The 19,450-nt window shown below is 36.9% G+C and overlaps 1 protein-coding gene and 1 long non-coding RNA gene across 4 annotated transcripts in view; one reads left to right on the top strand and one right to left on the bottom strand.

The window, feature by feature from the left end:
* Positions 1 to 3,436: 3,436 nt before the first annotated feature.
* On the bottom strand, positions 3,437 to 8,802 carry LOC144363596 (uncharacterized). 3 transcript variants are annotated; one of them, XR_014930050.1, is made up of 5 exons: positions 8,715 to 8,802; positions 6,960 to 7,107; positions 5,474 to 5,654; positions 4,932 to 5,032; positions 3,437 to 4,641 (listed from the first exon to the last, which is right to left on the bottom strand). It is a non-coding gene; the product is annotated as an uncharacterized LOC144363596 (long non-coding RNA). The 3 variants fall into 3 exon arrangements; XR_014930049.1 differs by having other exon boundaries at positions 8,659 to 8,785; XR_014930051.1 differs by lacking the exon at positions 6,960 to 7,107 and having other exon boundaries at positions 8,715 to 8,770.
* Positions 8,803 to 8,832: 30 nt separating this feature from the next.
* LOC100375549 (tuberin-like) overlaps positions 8,833 to 19,450 on the top strand; it is a 66,482-nt gene continuing 55,864 nt past the window's right edge. Inside the window, 7 exon segments of the mRNA XM_085502005.1 lie at positions 8,833 to 8,937; positions 12,105 to 12,250; positions 13,846 to 13,932; positions 16,171 to 16,281; positions 17,737 to 17,816; positions 18,568 to 18,678; positions 18,819 to 18,905. Coding sequence (XP_085358131.1) covers positions 12,119 to 12,250; positions 13,846 to 13,932; positions 16,171 to 16,281; positions 17,737 to 17,816; positions 18,568 to 18,678; positions 18,819 to 18,905 — 608 coding nt within the window. The 5' untranslated portion in view covers positions 8,833 to 8,937; positions 12,105 to 12,118.

Raw genomic sequence — 19,450 nt, 5'->3', positions numbered from 1 at the left:
GGCGTATCGACCAACGCCCTTTATTCGCATAAACTCAAAAGTAAAGTGGGGTATCGTGTAATTTGCATATTCATTCATCCCAGCAGCATTTTCCAGCTATTTTGTATATATAGTTGAATTTTATTTATTCTGTCAACGATGTGATTGCATCGATATTTTCTTTTTTAATAAATGTGTAGTCTGTGTATTTTCATGTACATTGTACATTTTTTGTAGTTTTACAGTAATAAGACAAAACACTAGAAAATTGAAAATAACAGCACGTAAGTGTCAGTGAATATGCTACATTTTCACTATGAAGAACTACAGTGTACTTGTACCATTCCAGGGAGCTACAAACTATATAGTATGACATCTTCGCGACCAAGGCTTCGGGCAGTTCCGAATCAATTGTTGAGAAAAGAATTCAACGAACAAATAGACATTCACGATGTCGCCCCTCAAGGCACAATCTCCATCCCAGAGGCCTTTGCGCTTTACGCAATAGTGCCTCTGCCACAGGCAGCCTTCAATTTTGTGGTCAATCACCTCACTACGCACGGCCATTTTCTTGTACCTGTTACATCTGAAAACGTACTACAAAAAGTGGGGAAAAAACGTATGTGACATCCGAACTATTTATTAATGTCAGACCTCAGTAAAAAAGTAAATACGAACCATTTTATCGCGGACTATGTTTTGCAAGGTCATTACCTTACATTACCTTATGTTACAGTAGAGAAATGGCGCACGTGATACACTAGAACTTGGAGGAAAGAAACGCTCTGTTAACGAATATATAGTTGGGAAAGAAACATTAAAGACTAATTTCACTGAAAGGGGTCTCCTAACATTTCCGTTCATCTTGTATTCTGGTGAATATTTCAATACTATTTCTGGCTTGAACGGGTTCGATTTTCCGCATCTAACAGTCATAGAACACAAAGGTTCCAGTAAGTTTATAAAGTTATTTATTTATTGTACATTATGATGCTTTGTCATCTAGGAAATTATTGCAGTTTTCTAAAGCAAGTCTTGTATATTTTGTTCTAATTACTAAACATTTTATTCGGATTCAGGGCGTGAAACGTCATACTAAAGTGATTATAGTAACTAAGTGACTTTCGCATAACTTTGTTAACCGCCAAGGTCTTGTAGTTCGAACATATTCGAATATGCAAATGAGTCCTATGCAAATCTGCTTTGTGCAGTGATGATAAGTAACGCGTATCGAACTGCGCGGAGTTCGCTCAAGGCATTGACGCTGCAGTTCGGCGTCTTCTACACCGATCTGACGCATATCGCACAAGGTGTGCCGGGAGTTTGTTCGAAATTTCGAACGTTTTGAAGTCAATCGTCGATTGCCACGTATTTTACGGATATATTAAATCGTTTCAGAGACCTGTTTACTAAATAATGATAAATGAAACTTAGAAAACTTGTAAGAACAAACTGGGCCCAAATTGCGCAAATTGCAATCAGTTTACGCTACTAGAGTCTGGTTCGGATGGAGTTCTACGCGTGATTTTATTGCGCTCAAGGACGTTCGTTCTATTTTCGAACTAGTTGAAACCGGAAATAACGCAACTACTCGAACTTCAAACACAAATTTGATTATCGTTATTATGTGTTAGTTTCTGTTGTTTCAAAAATTGAATTATGTATGACAATAATATTTCACTCAATAAACAATATTTCACTAAAATATGTGATTAAAAGGCAACCCAAATTGTAAAAAGCAATATCAAGTTCCGCATATAAAATAAACACTGTTGTGAAGAGGCGGCGGAGCGGAATTTTAGCCAAAATCGGCTAGTAAGGCAGGCGTCATATTTGGCTGGTTCCCGCCTCCAAGTGTCATGGCGTACCATTCGCAAAGGACGCCGGGAACCAGCGAAGCGTCATATGACACAGGTTTGTGCTGGGACAGCGCTTCCGGTGACGACACAACGCCTCAAGTTCGCTGGTTCCCGGCGTCCTTTGCGAATGGCAGGTAGGACGCAGGTAACTAGTAATCGCCATATTGTTCCATTTGGGCCGGTTTTCAGGCCGGAAGGAACGCGACTGGGTGACGTAATTTGAAAACATTCCAAGTTCCGTTTTGCGTAAACGTGTCTGTAATGCTACAATAAAGCCATGCTCATACATACTGCCTGCTTAGATTTACAGATTTGATATGTTCTGTGCTAATTTATAACAAAAGAAACAATTCTTTTTATTCGCCCAACTTTTGAAAGCAAAAGGAAACCCCTGAACGGCCACGAGCGTAAGCGCTGACGTCAGGTAACTAAGGGAAATGGAACAAGCAACGAGAAAGTGATGTACCAATCAGAATGCCAGAACCGTTACTAGTTACCGGCCTCTTGTGGCTTGGTACGCCATGACACTTGAGGCGGGAACCAGCCAACGCCTCAAGGTGGTGTGGGTCACGACGTCACTTCCGGTTTACTTCCTACTTTGCGTGTATAATGGCGGCCTCGAGCAGAGTTTTGTTACGTTTATGTGGTGCTACTGTTAAGGTAAACCCTTTCATCATCTTTTTTCGTATAATTTCTGGAAGAATATATAGCTAGCTTTCGCATACCGATGTGAAACTAGTTTAATACTTTCATAACTGTTTTTTTTGTCGATGGCATTTTCAAAATGTAAATGTAATTTCACGCGAATGGCAGTATTTATCAAATCACTACCGTTCGTTTAATAGCAGTTTACGACAAAAATAACTTTTTTTCATGTTATTTTTTGACATTTCTGCTGTCTTTAGTATACTTGCTGTCCAAAAATACGAAGGCCCCCCCCCAAGGCGCCCCTTTTTAATTTGGTGTTTACGCTCATTCTTTGAGGCCTATTTTTGGAGGACATTACAACTTTGACCTGCACGCAAAATAAGAGATAGCTCCGACAAATTAATTATAAATGTTCATTTTTTTTATAGAATCATGTCGAGACCGCGCGAGTCTAACACGCCGACGCCTAGGCAGGTGAAAAGAAGTAAGGTGTACAGACGTACACCTATCTTGTAAAAAGTGACAACTTGTTGAAAACAGTCTGGTTGTTTGGATATTATATATATAGCGGTACTACATGTGGACCTCTCTCATATTTGTTCATTTCGTGATATCTTTGATTCTCTAATTTTGATGAATATTTTTGTAATTTTTGGTAAAAAGTTGTATTTTCTATTTCTTGTTGAAAACCGCAAGTGTGATTGCTTTGATACTATGCATATTGGTACATCAGAGTGATATCTTCAATTATCTAATTTTGATGAATTCTTGTTGAAAACAGCAATTCTGATTGATATCTTTAATTGAAATGTGCCTTGCTGAGTGGCTGCTTGTTGTATTTTAAAAATATTTCTACCTGCGGCCCTGGAAAATTGGGGAATATTCATGAAAACATGTAGTTGTATTTTTTTGTAAAGTCTATTTATGTATACAGGAGACATTAAACATCATTTCATTGAAAAAATTTGCACGAGTGATATTTTAATTAAATATTCATTAATCCTTTCACCACCACTCAAACAATAGTCAGCAAGTTGGGTACAGTTCCAGGAATATTATGAAGTGTTCAAGGTGTAACTTGCCCCCGACTCTAAGTTTTGTTTTGTGGGTGCAACTGAACTGCACCAGAAAATTTGATATACAGTACAATTGACAACCTGTTATATTCACCACAAATCAGGCGAAGTATGGGGAAATTTTGTCAACACATGAAACTTGCAAAACCAGGCTTTTGAATAGGACACCCCTGGTTCTGTGATTAGTGCATTGACAAAATAAAATTCGTAGTCTAGGACTAGGTTTTTCATTCATCTGTGAAAAGTCAACAAATATCAACACAAACTATGTTAGCAAAATTTGCTTAATACAAAATATAAAAGCAAATTATTGCAAAAAGATTTATTTAAACAATATATATAGGACAGATATCTGTCAGACTTTTCCTAAAGTACCTCTGCCTCCAACTGACTGCCAGTTCATGTTATACTTATTTTGGCATAAAAACAGATAATTAGCCAGGTAGTTCGAAACTTTATATTATCTACAACAACATCAGTTATAATTATTGGCTTTTAAAAAAGGGTGTACATATGTTGTCAATTCTTGGTCTAAATAACCCAGTTCTGCAAAATCAAAATCTACAGACTTGAGCATCAAACAAGTTGTTCGGATCTGGTTTTAACCGTACTGGTATTGTGTCGCCAGTATCAATTTTACTATAACCCAGGAATACTCTGAAACCACGACTTTAAATAACAGTGCATGTATTGTTGGGCCCTGGTTATCATCTGATAACGTCAAATCAGAAAAGTCGCTAAATAGAGACTCTGGAGTGATTGTAATCTGAAGATACATTGCTAAGAGAACGACTCCAGGTCAGAAACTTCACCTGTGAAGTCCCACTTTCAAAAAAGTACATATTCTTTATTATCAATAAAAACCAGACAGTGTTCAAAGCAGGTTATCTTCATGTCATTTGACAATAACAATCTGTGATCTGACGTTTGTATCACTCCGTCTTCACGGTTTGCATAATTATCGTTATCTGTTGTAAATTTTTTTTTGTTAGGTTAAATTTGATGACTTTGCAACATGAGATTGTCCATGTGATACTCTCATTGACTTCCAGAACTGTTACGGAAAATTCTGTAAATTCCTATAATAAAAAAAAAATCACTGTTAATTTATTCAAAGATGGGGTGTTAATTGTTGGATTGGGAGGGCAACCATTTTCAAGGTCAATCTATAAAATTGCCCTAGCATATCTGGGAGGAATAATTTCCTTTGTTTTTGGTGCTAGATGTACATTTTTTAAAATTTAATGAAGTAGGTCAACACCCCTTAATTGTGTCTAATACCCAGTAGTAAATCCTGTTTTACTCTCAAGGTCTGAATGATTCACACAATGCAAATTACTGACCAAGATATGTATTTACAATTTCTTACCTTGTTGTACATAGCAGGTGGTTTATAAGCATTTATTGTCAATAAAGTTCTTGTTGATAGGTTGCCCAGAGTCAGATTAAATGCTGCATTTTGAGGTAACGCTATGGATTGAGTTAAGAAATCAATATACTGGTAAATTATTTTGTACTTTAACAACTATGAAGAACAAAGTGCTATTGATACTTTTACAACATTTTGGATTGTGGATTGTGCCCAGAGTTTCAGTATGGATTAACATAAAGCGACTGTACTGTCTAGAGGACACACCTTGAAGTATGCACATACCGTAATAAACTTGTAATGTATCATCCAGAGTCTGTGATGCTCAGAATCAAATAAATTGGCAATATTTATTGTTTTCAGGTTACAACTTTTATTTTTACATATTTAAACATGGTAGGCTATAGTTTACCTGTGCAACACTGCAAAATTGCAGCTAAACAGTTACTTATGGTGATACAATGACAGATTTATAATAGAATCTAAATCTAAGCTTATTGTTCTTTATGTCAAGTTGAGTCATTATTAAACTGAAAGGATACTCTCCAGCATAATGCATGTCATGGTGAGAGAAATCATTATCATATGGATTTAAGATGTTCCTGGTCTTCATATCAAACACGAGATGATATTTGAATGTGTTCACAGTTTTCCTAAAATCAGCTATGTAAGTGTTGGGTTAGCCACATTTCAATTCAGATAGAACCCTATCCTTGGAATAGCCTAGAAAATAAATAGAAGATGTTAAATTAAAACATAACAGTTAATTTGCAACTGTTTAGTTCAAAACTGCAACAATTTCAAACTGATACAACTATGATCATACAGCTTTCAGTTATAGCTTGTCACAAGACGTGCATCTGCCTTATAAACTCTGTAGTTGGACTATGCCAAAATGCATTCTATTTCACTAGGTATAAAAATTAATTCAATACATTACCCAGCTCAACCTAAAACATTTAGTTTTTTACATTTTGTCTTATAAATGTTCTCATCTTTAATTATAATTCAATCGCTCGTTTTATGCTAGTCCAAGGAATTGATGGTTGACAATATACAGATGTTTACAAACTTGGTAAATTGAAAGATTGAAACATTTCTGTAAATGTTCAGTACCTTAATTTGTGAAACTATATCACCTAAAATTGGTATTTTGTATAAAATTCATCATCACAATCTATTCTTATCCTGCTTTATAATTCTCTTTTTACAACATATTACTTACTGTATTGAAATATGGGGTAACACCTACAAAACCTTTTTCGACAAAATTCTACTACTCCAGATAACGTTTTAAGATTTTCGTGCCCCCACTGCCCTCGTGTTGAAAAAACTAAATATTTTAGATCGCTACCGGTATAAACTCAGTAAGTTCCACACCTGTCTGTTTTTTATCTTAATAAGAATTTGTTTGCCCATAATGTTGACCACTACTTGAAACCTTTTTCACTATGCAACTTGTCAAGCTACTAGTTCCAATTATTATATTCCAAGAATGAATCTTACTACTAATCAACACAGTATCACCTATATAGCAGCAAACAACTGGAACTCGCTTCCTGATTCCATAAAAATTATTAAAAGCAGATACATATTTAAAAATACGTTAAAACTATATCTCGTGAATGTGTCATGCTATTTTTAAAAGTCAGTATAAAAGTATTTTCATTTATCTTTAATTAAGTTAAATGTGCTATGAATTTAATTAATAACATCAGTATTATGGGGCCACAGACTAGACTAGTTTGTATGAACTATATCTGTGGCCCTCACTAGAATTACTATTATTATTGTGTATTTATTTTCGCTGAAGGGATGATTCCGTGAAAATAAAATCTAGCGAATATACTTTTTTTTCCTATATTTCCCATTAAACTCATCAAAAATCAGTGAAAATATTTTCCATACAAAACGCCCAAAAAGCCTTTTCAGCGAAAATTAATTCCAGCGAAAATAAAGTATTCTGCAGTATTATTTTTAGTATATTTTCTGGTGAAATAAAAAACAACAATCATGCATAATATTTACCTATCTGTTGGTATGACAATCACTATCTGTGGCACAACCACAACATCCTTTATGTAGAATAACGTATGCAAGTTTTTTTTCTTGCAGTCCAACTGGCCTAGCAGCGCCAAGTAATTCACCAAATAGATTTTTAATTCCCATAACTGAGCTGAAAACAATATATTTGATATCATGTTCAAAGCAGACTGTTACCGATATCCAGCCACATCAACCTTCTAAATCAGTGAGCAAATGTAAATGTTGCTGCAGTTTAGCAGCTCTTATTGGCCGCTTAAGCTATTTTGATATTACGTTGCGGCCATAGAGCTGCAGATCGCGTCCATTGAGAACCGCACAGTTCGCCGCCCCGGGATCCCGGGGCGCACACTATTTTTGATGTTATCGAACGATTTCAATGAAATTTAAAACGAATAAAAGTTATCCTTGCAAACACAAACATCTTAGGTATCTACTGACCGAAAATGAAGGACTATTTCTTCTTGAAAAGTATATATTTCTGTGTATAATTAGACCGAACGTAATTTAATTGATTGAACGACGGATTTCAAGATGACCTGTCATGTGACCTGATCACATGACAATGACGAAGCATGCGCAGTTGACATTTTAACTGAAAATTGAGAATGGCAGGTTCTTGCATTCATTGTGGAGATGAGTTCCAGAAGAAAGTTAAAGGGTATCGCAGGCAATCCATTGCATCTAGACTTAAAACCCCAGAAACTGTTGACAATGCATTAGTGAATGTTCTAAAGCTGAAACCCATTACCCCGTTGGCTTGTTGTCTCTTTCCGCATAATATTGAGGAGCATTGGTGGTAAAATATACATCATACTTTTGCCATACCCTGTTGGTAATATGGCCAATGTGTGTATATTATTTAAAATACAAGTAGTACCTTCTACTTGTTGAGCTTTTAGGTCAAATTTAAAAATATCTTTCAGATTCTGGTCAAAAGACTCAACAATTTTGTCCTTTGTGAATTCCATGCTGTCTGCTGTCTGCTCCTGTCACTTGTAACACTCTTTGGCAAGTTACAAGATTATTTTTAGATTTGTCACAATATATAAATAAAACTGCTTGAAAAAAATATTTTTAATAATACATGTACTTTATTTGATTTTTTCAAAAAAAGATGAGTCACTTAATGATGAAATGAAATTAAAATTATAAAAAGCCGTCTGCCGTTGTTTCGTCACATGAAGCGCTGTCCCAGACAGGCGCCGATGGCCGTCTGCTGTAGTCACGTGATTGATTACACTCGTCACTAAAAGAGCCAAGTCACGTGATAGAGGTCGGCTTCAAAATGGCGGCGTTCAATCGGAGGTTTCACTTCGGCACAGTTTTAACGTGAAATAGTCTCATTTACACGGGCAAATTTGCTTAAAGCTTGCTGTAATCAGTAACAGATATATTTGTGAGAACATATTTGTCTATTTTTTCCTGCAAGTCGAGGTAATTTTATTACAATCACAATTTTAATGATACATAACTGGCATATTTAAAAATCTGTGCATTTCTTTAGGGAAGGGAACTGCAGCTCTCTGGTCGCCCCGCAACTTATACCACGACCAAGAGAGCTGCATAAACTGCAGCAAATGTAAATGATGATTGTGGCGTTGGTAAAAACAATGATACTATACTACATATAAATACAAACGTCTGAGATCCCGTCACTAAATATGGAAAAACAAAAACTTACTATTAAGAAAAATGGAGGAAGCAGTCAAAATTGGACGAAAACTGAGAAGAACGCACCTGAACAAGCAAAGCGAAGTCAACGAAGCGATGTGTACACAATGGCTGCCGCGAGTGAAATGAACCAATCACGCTTTTTGTTCCCATGATGCTTTGCGACGTGACTCACACCACCTTTTGCCCCTGATTCTTTTGTGTGCACTGTGGTCACATGTTTGTATCATTATCTAACCAAATTTCCCCGTGCACTCAGCTCGTAATCGATTAATACAATTTATGAAAGGTAAGTTCAACAATCTTTACGGTTTAAACGTATTGCACATTTACATTATTTGTCATTTCGCAGATTTGCACTCGCGATATTGATATTGTTGTGCACAGACCGTCGTATAGACGAATCTGAGAAGCAGATGAATTACCCCTTCGCCGTAGGCGGCGCGCTAACGGCCGCCATTACCGGGGGGGGGGGGGGGGCAGCGTGAATCGATAATCAAGTGGAAATTTTTCGTCAGTGTAATGTTGTTTTGATCAAAATTTTATACCATAATTTTAACTAGTGTTATAGTTTCAATGTTTTTATGATCATGGGAGGGTCAGAAAAAAACTGTAAGTTTCTAGGATGCACGAACAGCGATAAAAAACTTTAAAAAATGGAAACAAACTACGTGCCAAATCCATTCACCAAAGACACATGTTGAGTGCGAATGCAGGCAACCCCCGGGAGGGGGGTACTTGCAAAAATACTGCCAGAGGTGTGTAGCTGGTTGTTTGAAACACCTACCCCTTATCAGAAAGAAATAAACTCAAATTGCCTACCCCTTTTCAGACAAACTGTGGATATAAATGGTAAATAGGGAATCAGAGGATCTATTTTGTTGAAAACAAAACAAACAGCAAAAATGATTTAAATGCCCAAATCACTATACCTGAAATCAAAAAAGCAATTAATCAACTTAAACTAAATAAAACATCAGGGGAGGACGAGCTCTGTAATGAAATGTTTAAATATGGTGAATTCTACATTCTTGAAGGGCTTCAAAAATTGTTTACTCATATATATAATTCAGGCATTTTTCCAGCCAGTTGGAACACGAGCTTAGTCGTTCCTATTCACAAGTCAGGGTCCAAGACAATTCCTAATAACTACAGAGGGATTGCAGTATCTAGCTGCTTAGGAAAACTGTTTACCAGTATCCTGAACACTTGGCTAATAGCATACTTGGACAAACAAAATATTATTTCAAAGCATCAATTCGGTTTTAGGAAAAACTGCAGGACCACAGACAATCTCTTTATATTAAAAACTTTTGTACAAAAATATCTCTATAATAATATCCATTCAAAAGATATCATAACCTCCAAGTCTAATAAAATCTATGCTTGCTTCATAGATTTTAGAAAGGCGTTTCACAGTGTGTAGCATAATGGTCTCTATTTCAAACTCCATAAAAATGGCATATCAGGTAAAATGTTTGATATAATAAAAAACATGTACGAAAACAACAGGTACAGAATTAAAACAAAAGAGGGTTTAACTGAGAGCTTTAAATCAACAGTTGGAGTCAGACAAGGGTGCAATCTTAGCCCTACTCTTTTTAACATTTTCTTAAATGATCTACCTGACTGTTTCAACTCTGAAAACTGTGACTCCTCGGTTCTTGATAATTTAAAAGTAAGTTGTCTCCTATATGCAGATGATGTTGTCATTTTATCTAAATCTGCTAGGGAACTACAAAACTGTTTAGACAACTTAAAAATATATACGTCAAAATGGCGCCTGGCTGTTAATACAGAGAAAACAAAGGTTATTGTATACAATAAATCAAACAGAGCCCTGAGCAATAATATATTCTTCTTCGCTGAAAAAGAAATTGCCATTGTTAAGCAAATTAATTACCTGGGTATAACTATAAGTGCTAATGGCAAACATAAAGAGGGTATCAATAATTTAAAAAATAAAGGGATGAAATGCAAACTCGGTTATGACAACTCACTAAACATACCCCTCCAACTATCTTTATTTGACAAACTGATAAGACCAATTATTGTATATGGTAGTGATGTTTGGGGTGATGAAAGCACAACTAAGTCTGCAATTGAGGATGTCCATCTTTCATTTTGTCGGTTCATTCTTGGTCTCTCAAAATTCACACCAAAAATGGCTGTTTATGGTGAGCTAGGAAGGTACCCCATTGACTGTTTTATCAAGAAACAACAACTTAAATATTTCAATAGTTATGAAATTGCTTGTGCTGCCATGTTATTTTACGAGTGTTCATCAGTGTAGTTACAATGATCTTCTTGGCGATCAATGCCCATCATTTTCTACAAAGAATGACTATCCACTAACCCTAGTAAGTCTCTACAACAAAAATTAAATCGTACCATATGAACAACCTACGATTCTGTACACCGACCGTGTTGGTAGGGGACTGCCCAGTTACTAACGAGAATAATTCTCCTACGTCTGTTCTCCATTGATTGTTTTGGAAAACAGCTTAACTCTGTACGTGCAAGTAGCGATTTGGACACACACAAACGAAACAAAATCATGTTTTACAACAATTTCTACACAAAGTCTGAATTTCCAGCTTTGGCCAGTCTCTAGCCCTGAGTACAGTCCTATAGGTTGACCTCCTTCTGTTGATCATTCGGCTCCACATGTTAGCCAGTCTCTAACATCGTCTTTCCAAATATCCATGAAAATAATCATTGGAAATACGTATTAAATATTTGTAGGTGAGTTTGTAGTGGTGGCAATAGTACGAGTTCGCATGTAATTAATAAATATTATTATTATTTTTACGTAATTTGTTATGGGACCCCATGACTGTGAGTGGTAGATAGATAGATAGATAGAATTTTTTATTTGGAACGTACCAATGGAAACTTGAGTAAAGTCCAAAAATAACAATAACAAAACAAAACATTCAGAACAACAAAAAGTGGTATATGCCCCCCAGTAATGGCGACGGCGTATGAGGGCGCACTTTCGAGAAGCGCTCGTCGGATTACTCTATATGTTCGGCTGTCCCGGTCTTTATTGGGGGGGGGGGGGGGTTGTATTCTCGCCTGCGCACTCACTCATGCAAACACACCCATACATCATGGTGCCTGAAGTTGACTTTGGTGCTCAAAAGGTTAATAATATGAGGTTTTAAAAAAGTTTGATGTTCAAAGTACAATATACTGATTTGAATGTTTCTTGGATGAAGCAGGAGCGTCGTCACCTGTGCACATGCGGGAATTGAGTCCTAAGCGACGATAACAACACACGCTAAAACATAATAGATCTTGGGTAGACACTTGTTTGTAAACAATGACGCACTATGGCCATCTGACACATGCGCAGGTTACGAGATCCCTGCTTTAAATACCAATAAACATAATCCACTGAATAAAATATATTGTGGTAATTATTATTGCACAGTACAAATCTCTTTATTATAGACTGAGAATCCAAGATGTCAGAAGCACAGCCAAAAGAATCCCTGAGGCAAAAGTTCAAAAATTTGTTTGGTAAGAAAAGTGGTAGTTTTACTGTTCAAGTAAAACCGACCTCCGAGATCTTCCTAATCACAGAAGAGCACTTGAAGGTACAGTTGTTAAATGCATTCTTAAAATGTGTCTTTATATTTGCTTTTAGTAGCGCATGTACTCAGGTAAATTACGAAGGTGTTTCTTTGGTCGAAACATGCAATATTTTTATGATTTAGAATGCAATAAATTTATATGTACTTCTTATCGAGCAAAAATAGTATATACTTTAATATTTTGACATTGATATATTTATTACTGGGTAGTCCCCATTTGGATGCAGTATTCTCGGATATTTTCTGACTATATATATTTTTACATATATATTCTTTTGACAGCTCAATTCAGGATGGCCGAATGACTGCCATATTAATGTTAAAAATTAATCAAAATCAAGCATTTATGCAATTATGGATCTTGGTCAAGCAAAGACAGATTTTGTTTAAACTTAGTATGTACATTGAACTTTATGGAACCTTAACATTTTCACCACCAGTTCTCTCTTTTCATAACAAATTCACAAAATAGTCATCTATAGTCTGCACTTTTCTTCAGAATATTGGGACAAAAATAGCCAAATTTTTTGAATAAAAACTGAAAATTTACTCAAATTTTGTCTGTTGGCTCCAAAACTAGGGTTAGTATTGAAGAATATTAGAAAAAATGCAGACAAATTTGGACACGAAAGTCTAGTGGTGAAAAGGTTAATGCATGTCACATTGTTTGTAAAATCAGACTAAAAATAGCCGACTATTGGCCTCTTTGTTTTAGTGAATGCAGTTTTGAAGCCAAATCATATCATGTTCAAACTTTAATATTTAAACTTGAGAACTACATTGTAACTGGGATTATGGAATGTAATTACTTGTTAATGTGTGGACCACTCACTTCTATTAGTGCTCATTTCCTTTCAGTTTGTTTATTAATGTTACCGTACTTTCCTGAGTATAAGCCTCTTCCCCAGTATAAGCCCACCCCTCTGTTTTTGGACATTTAACAAGTTGAGGGCATTCCCGAGTATAGGCCCAGGGTGTTTTTACCGGGCATCGACAACATTTATTAAAATATGCATGTAATAAGTGTATTTCACTGCATAAAAATCATGATTGGTACGGTAGTTTGGTTCCAGCTTTTAAGAGAAAACTCGCTTTAATTTCAGAGTGCACGGCATAGTTCGTTTTCTATTCTGTTATTTAATCTGAATGAACCCTGATGTTGCAATACTGAAATAATCCATATTTCTTTTGAGTAGTAGTTTTCCAAACGGCAAAGATGTATCGTCAAGTCGTGAAACCTGGTCACTATCATCATCGTTTTACTTTTCCGAATAATCTTGTTCATTTTGACTATCGTGAATGGGGTGTGAACGAGCAAACTATTCTTAGGCTGACTTGTTGGCAGCCGTGAAAGGTTTAAATACTTCCCTCACCCTCAGTTTACCTTTCGAAAATTGCGAATCAACAGCTTTTAGGGAAAAAAGTCATCGTTTTTTGTCGAAATTAGTGTTAACAGATTGCATTTTAACATCGCAACAATACACTTCCGCATTGCATTGATAAAAATACTTCGTCAATAATCAGATTTTACATGTTCAGGCCCCTGGGCTTATACTCAGGGAAGTACGTTATATTCATACTTGTTGTATTTCACATAGGGTCTAGGTCCTGAATCACCAGGTAGTCAAAGGCTGAAGGTATTAAAAGACTTGTGTGAATTGGTGACTGAGAAAAGACTAGAGAATGTACGTGTACTGACCATTTATTAGCTGTAGTCTTCTCCCCTGGCCTTGTAAGCATATGGCTGTTTTACCGTGCCTGACAGCTCAAATTTAGCCTGCTCCCCACACATTGTGAGCATGGCTGTTTTACTGTGCCTGACAGCCCAAATTTAGCCTGCTTCCCACACATTGTGAGCATGGCTGTTTTACTGTGCCTGACAGCCCAAATTTAGCCTGCTTCCCACACATTGTGAGCATGGCTGTTTTACTGTGCCTGACAGCCCAAATTTAGCCTGCTCCCCACACATTGTGAGCATGGCTGTTTTACTGTGCCTGACAGCTCAAATTTAGCCTGCTCCCCACACATTGTGAGCATGGCTGTTTTACTGTGCCTGACAGCCCAAATTTAGTCTGCTTTTCAGACATTGTGAGCATGGCTGTTTGACCATGCTCAGCAAATCATAATCAGCAAATCATAATCAGCAAATTAGGCAGTGTTGATTTACAGTTTTAAACTCATAGTTGCTGTCGACATAGGAAGTAAAGTAAGCAAATAACACCGAAAAAACGGCAAAGTAAAGACTATGTCTAATTATAGTAAACACGTACTGCGTGCGTGACTCGAACCGGCGCTCGCGTACGGCACCTAATCGCCTAGCTTCACGCCACTACACGTCTTCCCCTCGGCCACGGGGCATCCCCAAAAAAGGATGCTTAATAACCGAGCTTATTACGTGCAGAGAACATGAAACCTGTCCACGCGATCCGCGCCACACAGCGTGGCCAGAATGTGGCAAAGGCCTTCAGATCTGGCTGTAGTAGGATGGTGAAAGTAATGGTACAGCATTGTAACAGTGAATAAGTACTGAGAAATAATTTTAAACTCATAGTTGCTGTCGACATAGGAAGTAAAGTAAGCAAATAACACCGAATAAACGGCAAGGTAAAGACTATGTCTAATTATAGTAAACACGTACTGCGTACGTGACTCGAACCGGCGCTCGCATACGGCACCTAATCGCCTAGCTTCACGCCACTACACGTCTTCCCCTCGGCCACCGGGCATCCCCAAAAAAGGATGCTTAATAACCGAGCTTATTACGGGTTTCATGTTCTCTGCACGTAATAAGCTCGGTTATTAAGCATCCTTTTTTGGGGATGCCCCGTGGCCGAGGGGAAGACGTGTAGTGGCGTGAAGCTAGGCGATTAGGTGCCGTATGCGAGCGCCGGTTCGAGTCACGTACGCAGTACGTGTTTACTATAATTAGACATAGTCTTTACCTTGCCGTTTATTCGGTGTTATTTGCTTACTTTACTTCCTATGTCGACAGCAACTATGAGTTTAAAATTATTTCTCAGTACTTATTCACTGTTACAATGCTGTACCATTACTTTCACCATCCTACTACAGCCAGATCTGAAGGCCTTTGCCGCATTCTGGCCACGCTGTGTGGCGCGGATCGCGTGGACAGGTTTCATGTTCTCTGCACGTAATAAGCTCGGTTATTAAGCATCCTTTTTTGGGGATGCCCCATGGCCGAGGGGAAGACGTGTAGTGTCGTGAAGCTAGGCGATTAGGTGCCGTATGCGAGCGCCGGTTCGAGTCACGTACGCAGTACGTGTTTACTATAATTAGACATAGTCTTTACCTTGCCGTTTATTCGGTGTTATTTGCTTACTTTACTTCCTATGTCGACAGCAACTATGAGTTTAAAATTATTTCTCAGTACTTATTCACTGTTACAATGCTGTACCATTACTTTCACCATCCTACTACAGCCAGATCTGAAGGCCTTTGCCGCATTCTGGCCACTCTGTGTGGCGCGGATCGCGTGGACAGGTTTCATGTTCTCTGCACGTAATAAGCTCGGTTATTAAGCATCCTTTTTTGGGGATGCCCCGTGGCCGAGGGGAAGACGTGTAGTGGCGTGAAGCTAGGCGATTAGGTGCCATACGCGAGCGCCGGTTCGAGTCACGCACGCAGTACGTGTTTACTATAATTAGACATAGTCTTTACCTTGCCGTTTATTCGGTGTTATTTGCTTGATTTACAGTTGCTGGACTGAATTCAATAAAAAGAATAATTTGAATTTTGTTGCAATTGTATTGAAACATTGCTGTCCATTAGTGAAGAACTATAATTTCAGTATAATTCAAAGTATGCATTTATAGTTTTTATAAAGTATCTTCCTCTAAAAGTCTGATTTTTTTTTACATAACTATGTTTACTAAATTTCTCTTTATTTTATATTGTTTCCATAGAATGCCATAGAAGCACTATGGTTGTCCATACAGGATCTGTTGAATCCGCAAATGCCAGTGGAATATAGACTGGCAACTCTCAGATTTCTAAAATGTCTTATTCTTGGACAGGTAAGTTTTTTAAGTGTTTGGAACTGCCTAACATAGGCTGTAATCAATTGTTACAGACACACAGACAGTGGCCGAACACACATTCTTTTCATAGGTTCAATGTACAGTGTGTAATTATATCCTGATTTTTATTTCAGTGATGAGGATTGTTATGATTTACTTCCCACGTCTTTGAGCTCTCCTCTCTTTTTGGAGAGCCATTTGCAATATCAGTGTAATTAGTACCCGTTAGGACGAAGTCCGAAAACGGGGACTGATAATTCGGTCTCTGTCCGTTCGTCCTAAGTCGTATCTCAGAATCCCTTGGACCGATTCTGTTCATTCTTTGCATATGCCTAGTACTTTATGTGGGACATATGCACATGCAGTGGTTTAGCGATTGGCTTCAAAATGGCCGACTAGCAGCCATCTTGTTTTTTGAAAATGTTGTATTTTGGACATGCTTTGTCAGTTTTCATTCAAATTTAGTACATAGATCATACATGTTAGGATACATGTCCCTGACCGTTCGTGAGTTCCTGAGTCTGTCCGTCCGGCCGTCTGTGTGTTCATCCGTCCGTGCGTCAGTCTGTCCAGAGTCATATTTCAGAATCCTGTGGACCGATTCCGTTCATTCTTTGCATGTGCCTAGTACCTTATGTGGGACATATGCACGGGCAGTGGTTTAGTGATTCGATTCAAAATGGCCGACTGGCAGCCATCTTGTTTTTTGAAAATGTATTTTGGACACGCTTTGTCAGTTGTCATTCAAACTTAGTACATAGATTATACATGTTAGGATACATGTCCATGACGATTTATTTCGCAATTGGATCAAAGATAGTCGACTGGCAGGCATCTTGTTTTTTTTTATGCGTTATCTTGGATGTGCTCTGTCAGTTTTCATTCAAATTTGGCATATACATGTACTTTATACATGTTAGGATGCATGTCCATGACAATTTGTTTAAAAATCTGGTCAAGGATGGCCGATTGACAGCCATCTGACTTTTTGGTCTTACTACTATATTTCCACAATTTATGTACCATTTTCATTCGTATTTGGCACATACATCATACATATCAGTGCGTTTCATAATCAGATCAAAGATGGCCCAATAACGGCTGTTTTTATTTTTGGCCATATTACTACTACAAGGAACACGTGTTTTGATGTAAATAAACAATCTTGGAATTCAAGTTTCAAGGACACGCTCGCGACAACCCTTCCACTTTAATATGACGAGCACAAAGAGAACTTTCAAAAATTTTATGGGAACTGTGTCATTTTCAATGACTTGTTTCTGAAACAAATGTATCGATCCATTCCAGTGATGTCATACTGAGTTTCATACAACACAGGCATCATGTGTGTATAATAAGAGTTTTTCCAATTGCAATATCTATCTGAATTGTAGTGAAACATTCTGGATTTGTTGCAAGATTATTACATTAAAATTAAAACATTTATTTCAGTATGATAAACTTGGTATAAATCGAGCCATATTCTTCAGATTAATTAAGGACCATGCTGTAGAAGAAGACTTGCCAGCTAGGTAAATGACATGTGCTGTTTATTATAACAGTTTTACAATTGTTTTTTATTTAATATCAAGATTTCAAAAAAAATTTATTACAAAACGTTGAAGTACTGTAAAATGACTAATTTTCACTGGGTTTAAATTTCGCTGATATTCAGGGATATTTAGTAGATTTTAAATTCAGTTTTATCATTTAGATAATGTGTTCTAAGCTAATTTTACATATTCACTGGGTTTTACTTGAGCGCATTTTCCAGTCAGCGAAATAAGCAAAATTAAAACCCAGTGAATAATTAACCCTTTTACGGTAGTGCCCCACTTCTAAGAGAAAATATATGCATTGCAGGAAATACACATGAAAATAAAACTTTCATAATCAAGGCATTGAGAGGTATTTAATCATGATGTTACTAGCTCACACATGAAAGATGTAATGGGGATCGGGTTCTTTAAATGAATCTATCACTAAGGAGTTTGACCAGAGTGCAGTCTTCTTGGCAATCTATGCTACCACTGATTTTGTGAACCATAATTTAATATGAACATGTAATGAATCTGTATCCATCTCAAAACAAATCACTTGTATGGCTGAAAATCATTGACCGTCCCAGGGGGCTTCCCCCCAATAAATATCCAAATGATACCTGACACCAATTGTAGTACACCAATCCTTATAAATGTAGCCTCTCCAATAGCTGTAAGTTGTCATCAGTTCTGGACTGTCATTTATTTTTTCCATTCAAAATAAACAATCTTTTATTTCAAGGTTTGATTTATTGAAAGCGTTAAGTGAGAATGGTAAAGACCTCACTTACTTTGAAGAAGAAATTGGAATTTTTCTTTTAGAATGGATACCAGAAATTGTACATGCACATAAGTAAGTTGATTCATTCAAATTTGTTATTCGCCCATTCAATGAACAATTTTCTTTTGTAATTGTACTTTCTGCAGTCCAGATTAAACTCATGCTTGATTCTTGGGACATTATTAATTGTTTTTGCGATCCATTTACTCTAGAGAAAACGACTTACTGGCTTTGCTGGTCAATGTCATCAAGTTTAATGCTTGCTATCTTGAAGAGGAAATTATATCAGGATTCGTACAGTAAGTTATTGGTAGATTTCAATGTATAGACACTAATATATTTATTGCAAAGCAAAAGGCCATTGGCCCAAAGAGCAAATACAGTTTCACTTAACAATAGTAACAATAAAAATAATTCAAAATGATTTAAAATTACATCGTTTCTTGAACTCATGAGCGAGATAAATTTGTTGTAAGTGGGGTTGGTGCAAAACCATACAAATTCTGCTCTAATACGTTGATAACGATGGCAAATAGCTATAAAATGATATTTGTCTTCAATATAAAGTTGATTGCGTTCAACACAGTATTCACACCAGGGTTTTACATGACACAATATATTGCGTCATTGATGCATAATTATGACCATATGACCCTCATAAATCAGCAGTGCAGTGCTAAATGGGCTCTTGTAACACTAGAACCTCCCTCAATTTCAAATGGAACACTCCAATCTTACACCAATCACAAAAAATGTACTACGTAGACGCTTTGTGTTTATACTTTTTCAAGGTGTTAGCTTGTTTCTGATTGGCTCTAAATTTCTAATGGTTCTCAACATTAAA

The sequence above is a fragment of the Saccoglossus kowalevskii genome, chromosome 8 (genome assembly GCF_978046115.1).
Source record: "Saccoglossus kowalevskii chromosome 8, keSacKowa6.1, whole genome shotgun sequence".
NCBI lineage: Eukaryota > Metazoa > Hemichordata > Enteropneusta > Harrimaniidae > Saccoglossus > Saccoglossus kowalevskii.
This window is presented reverse-complemented; position numbering and strand designations above follow the sequence as displayed.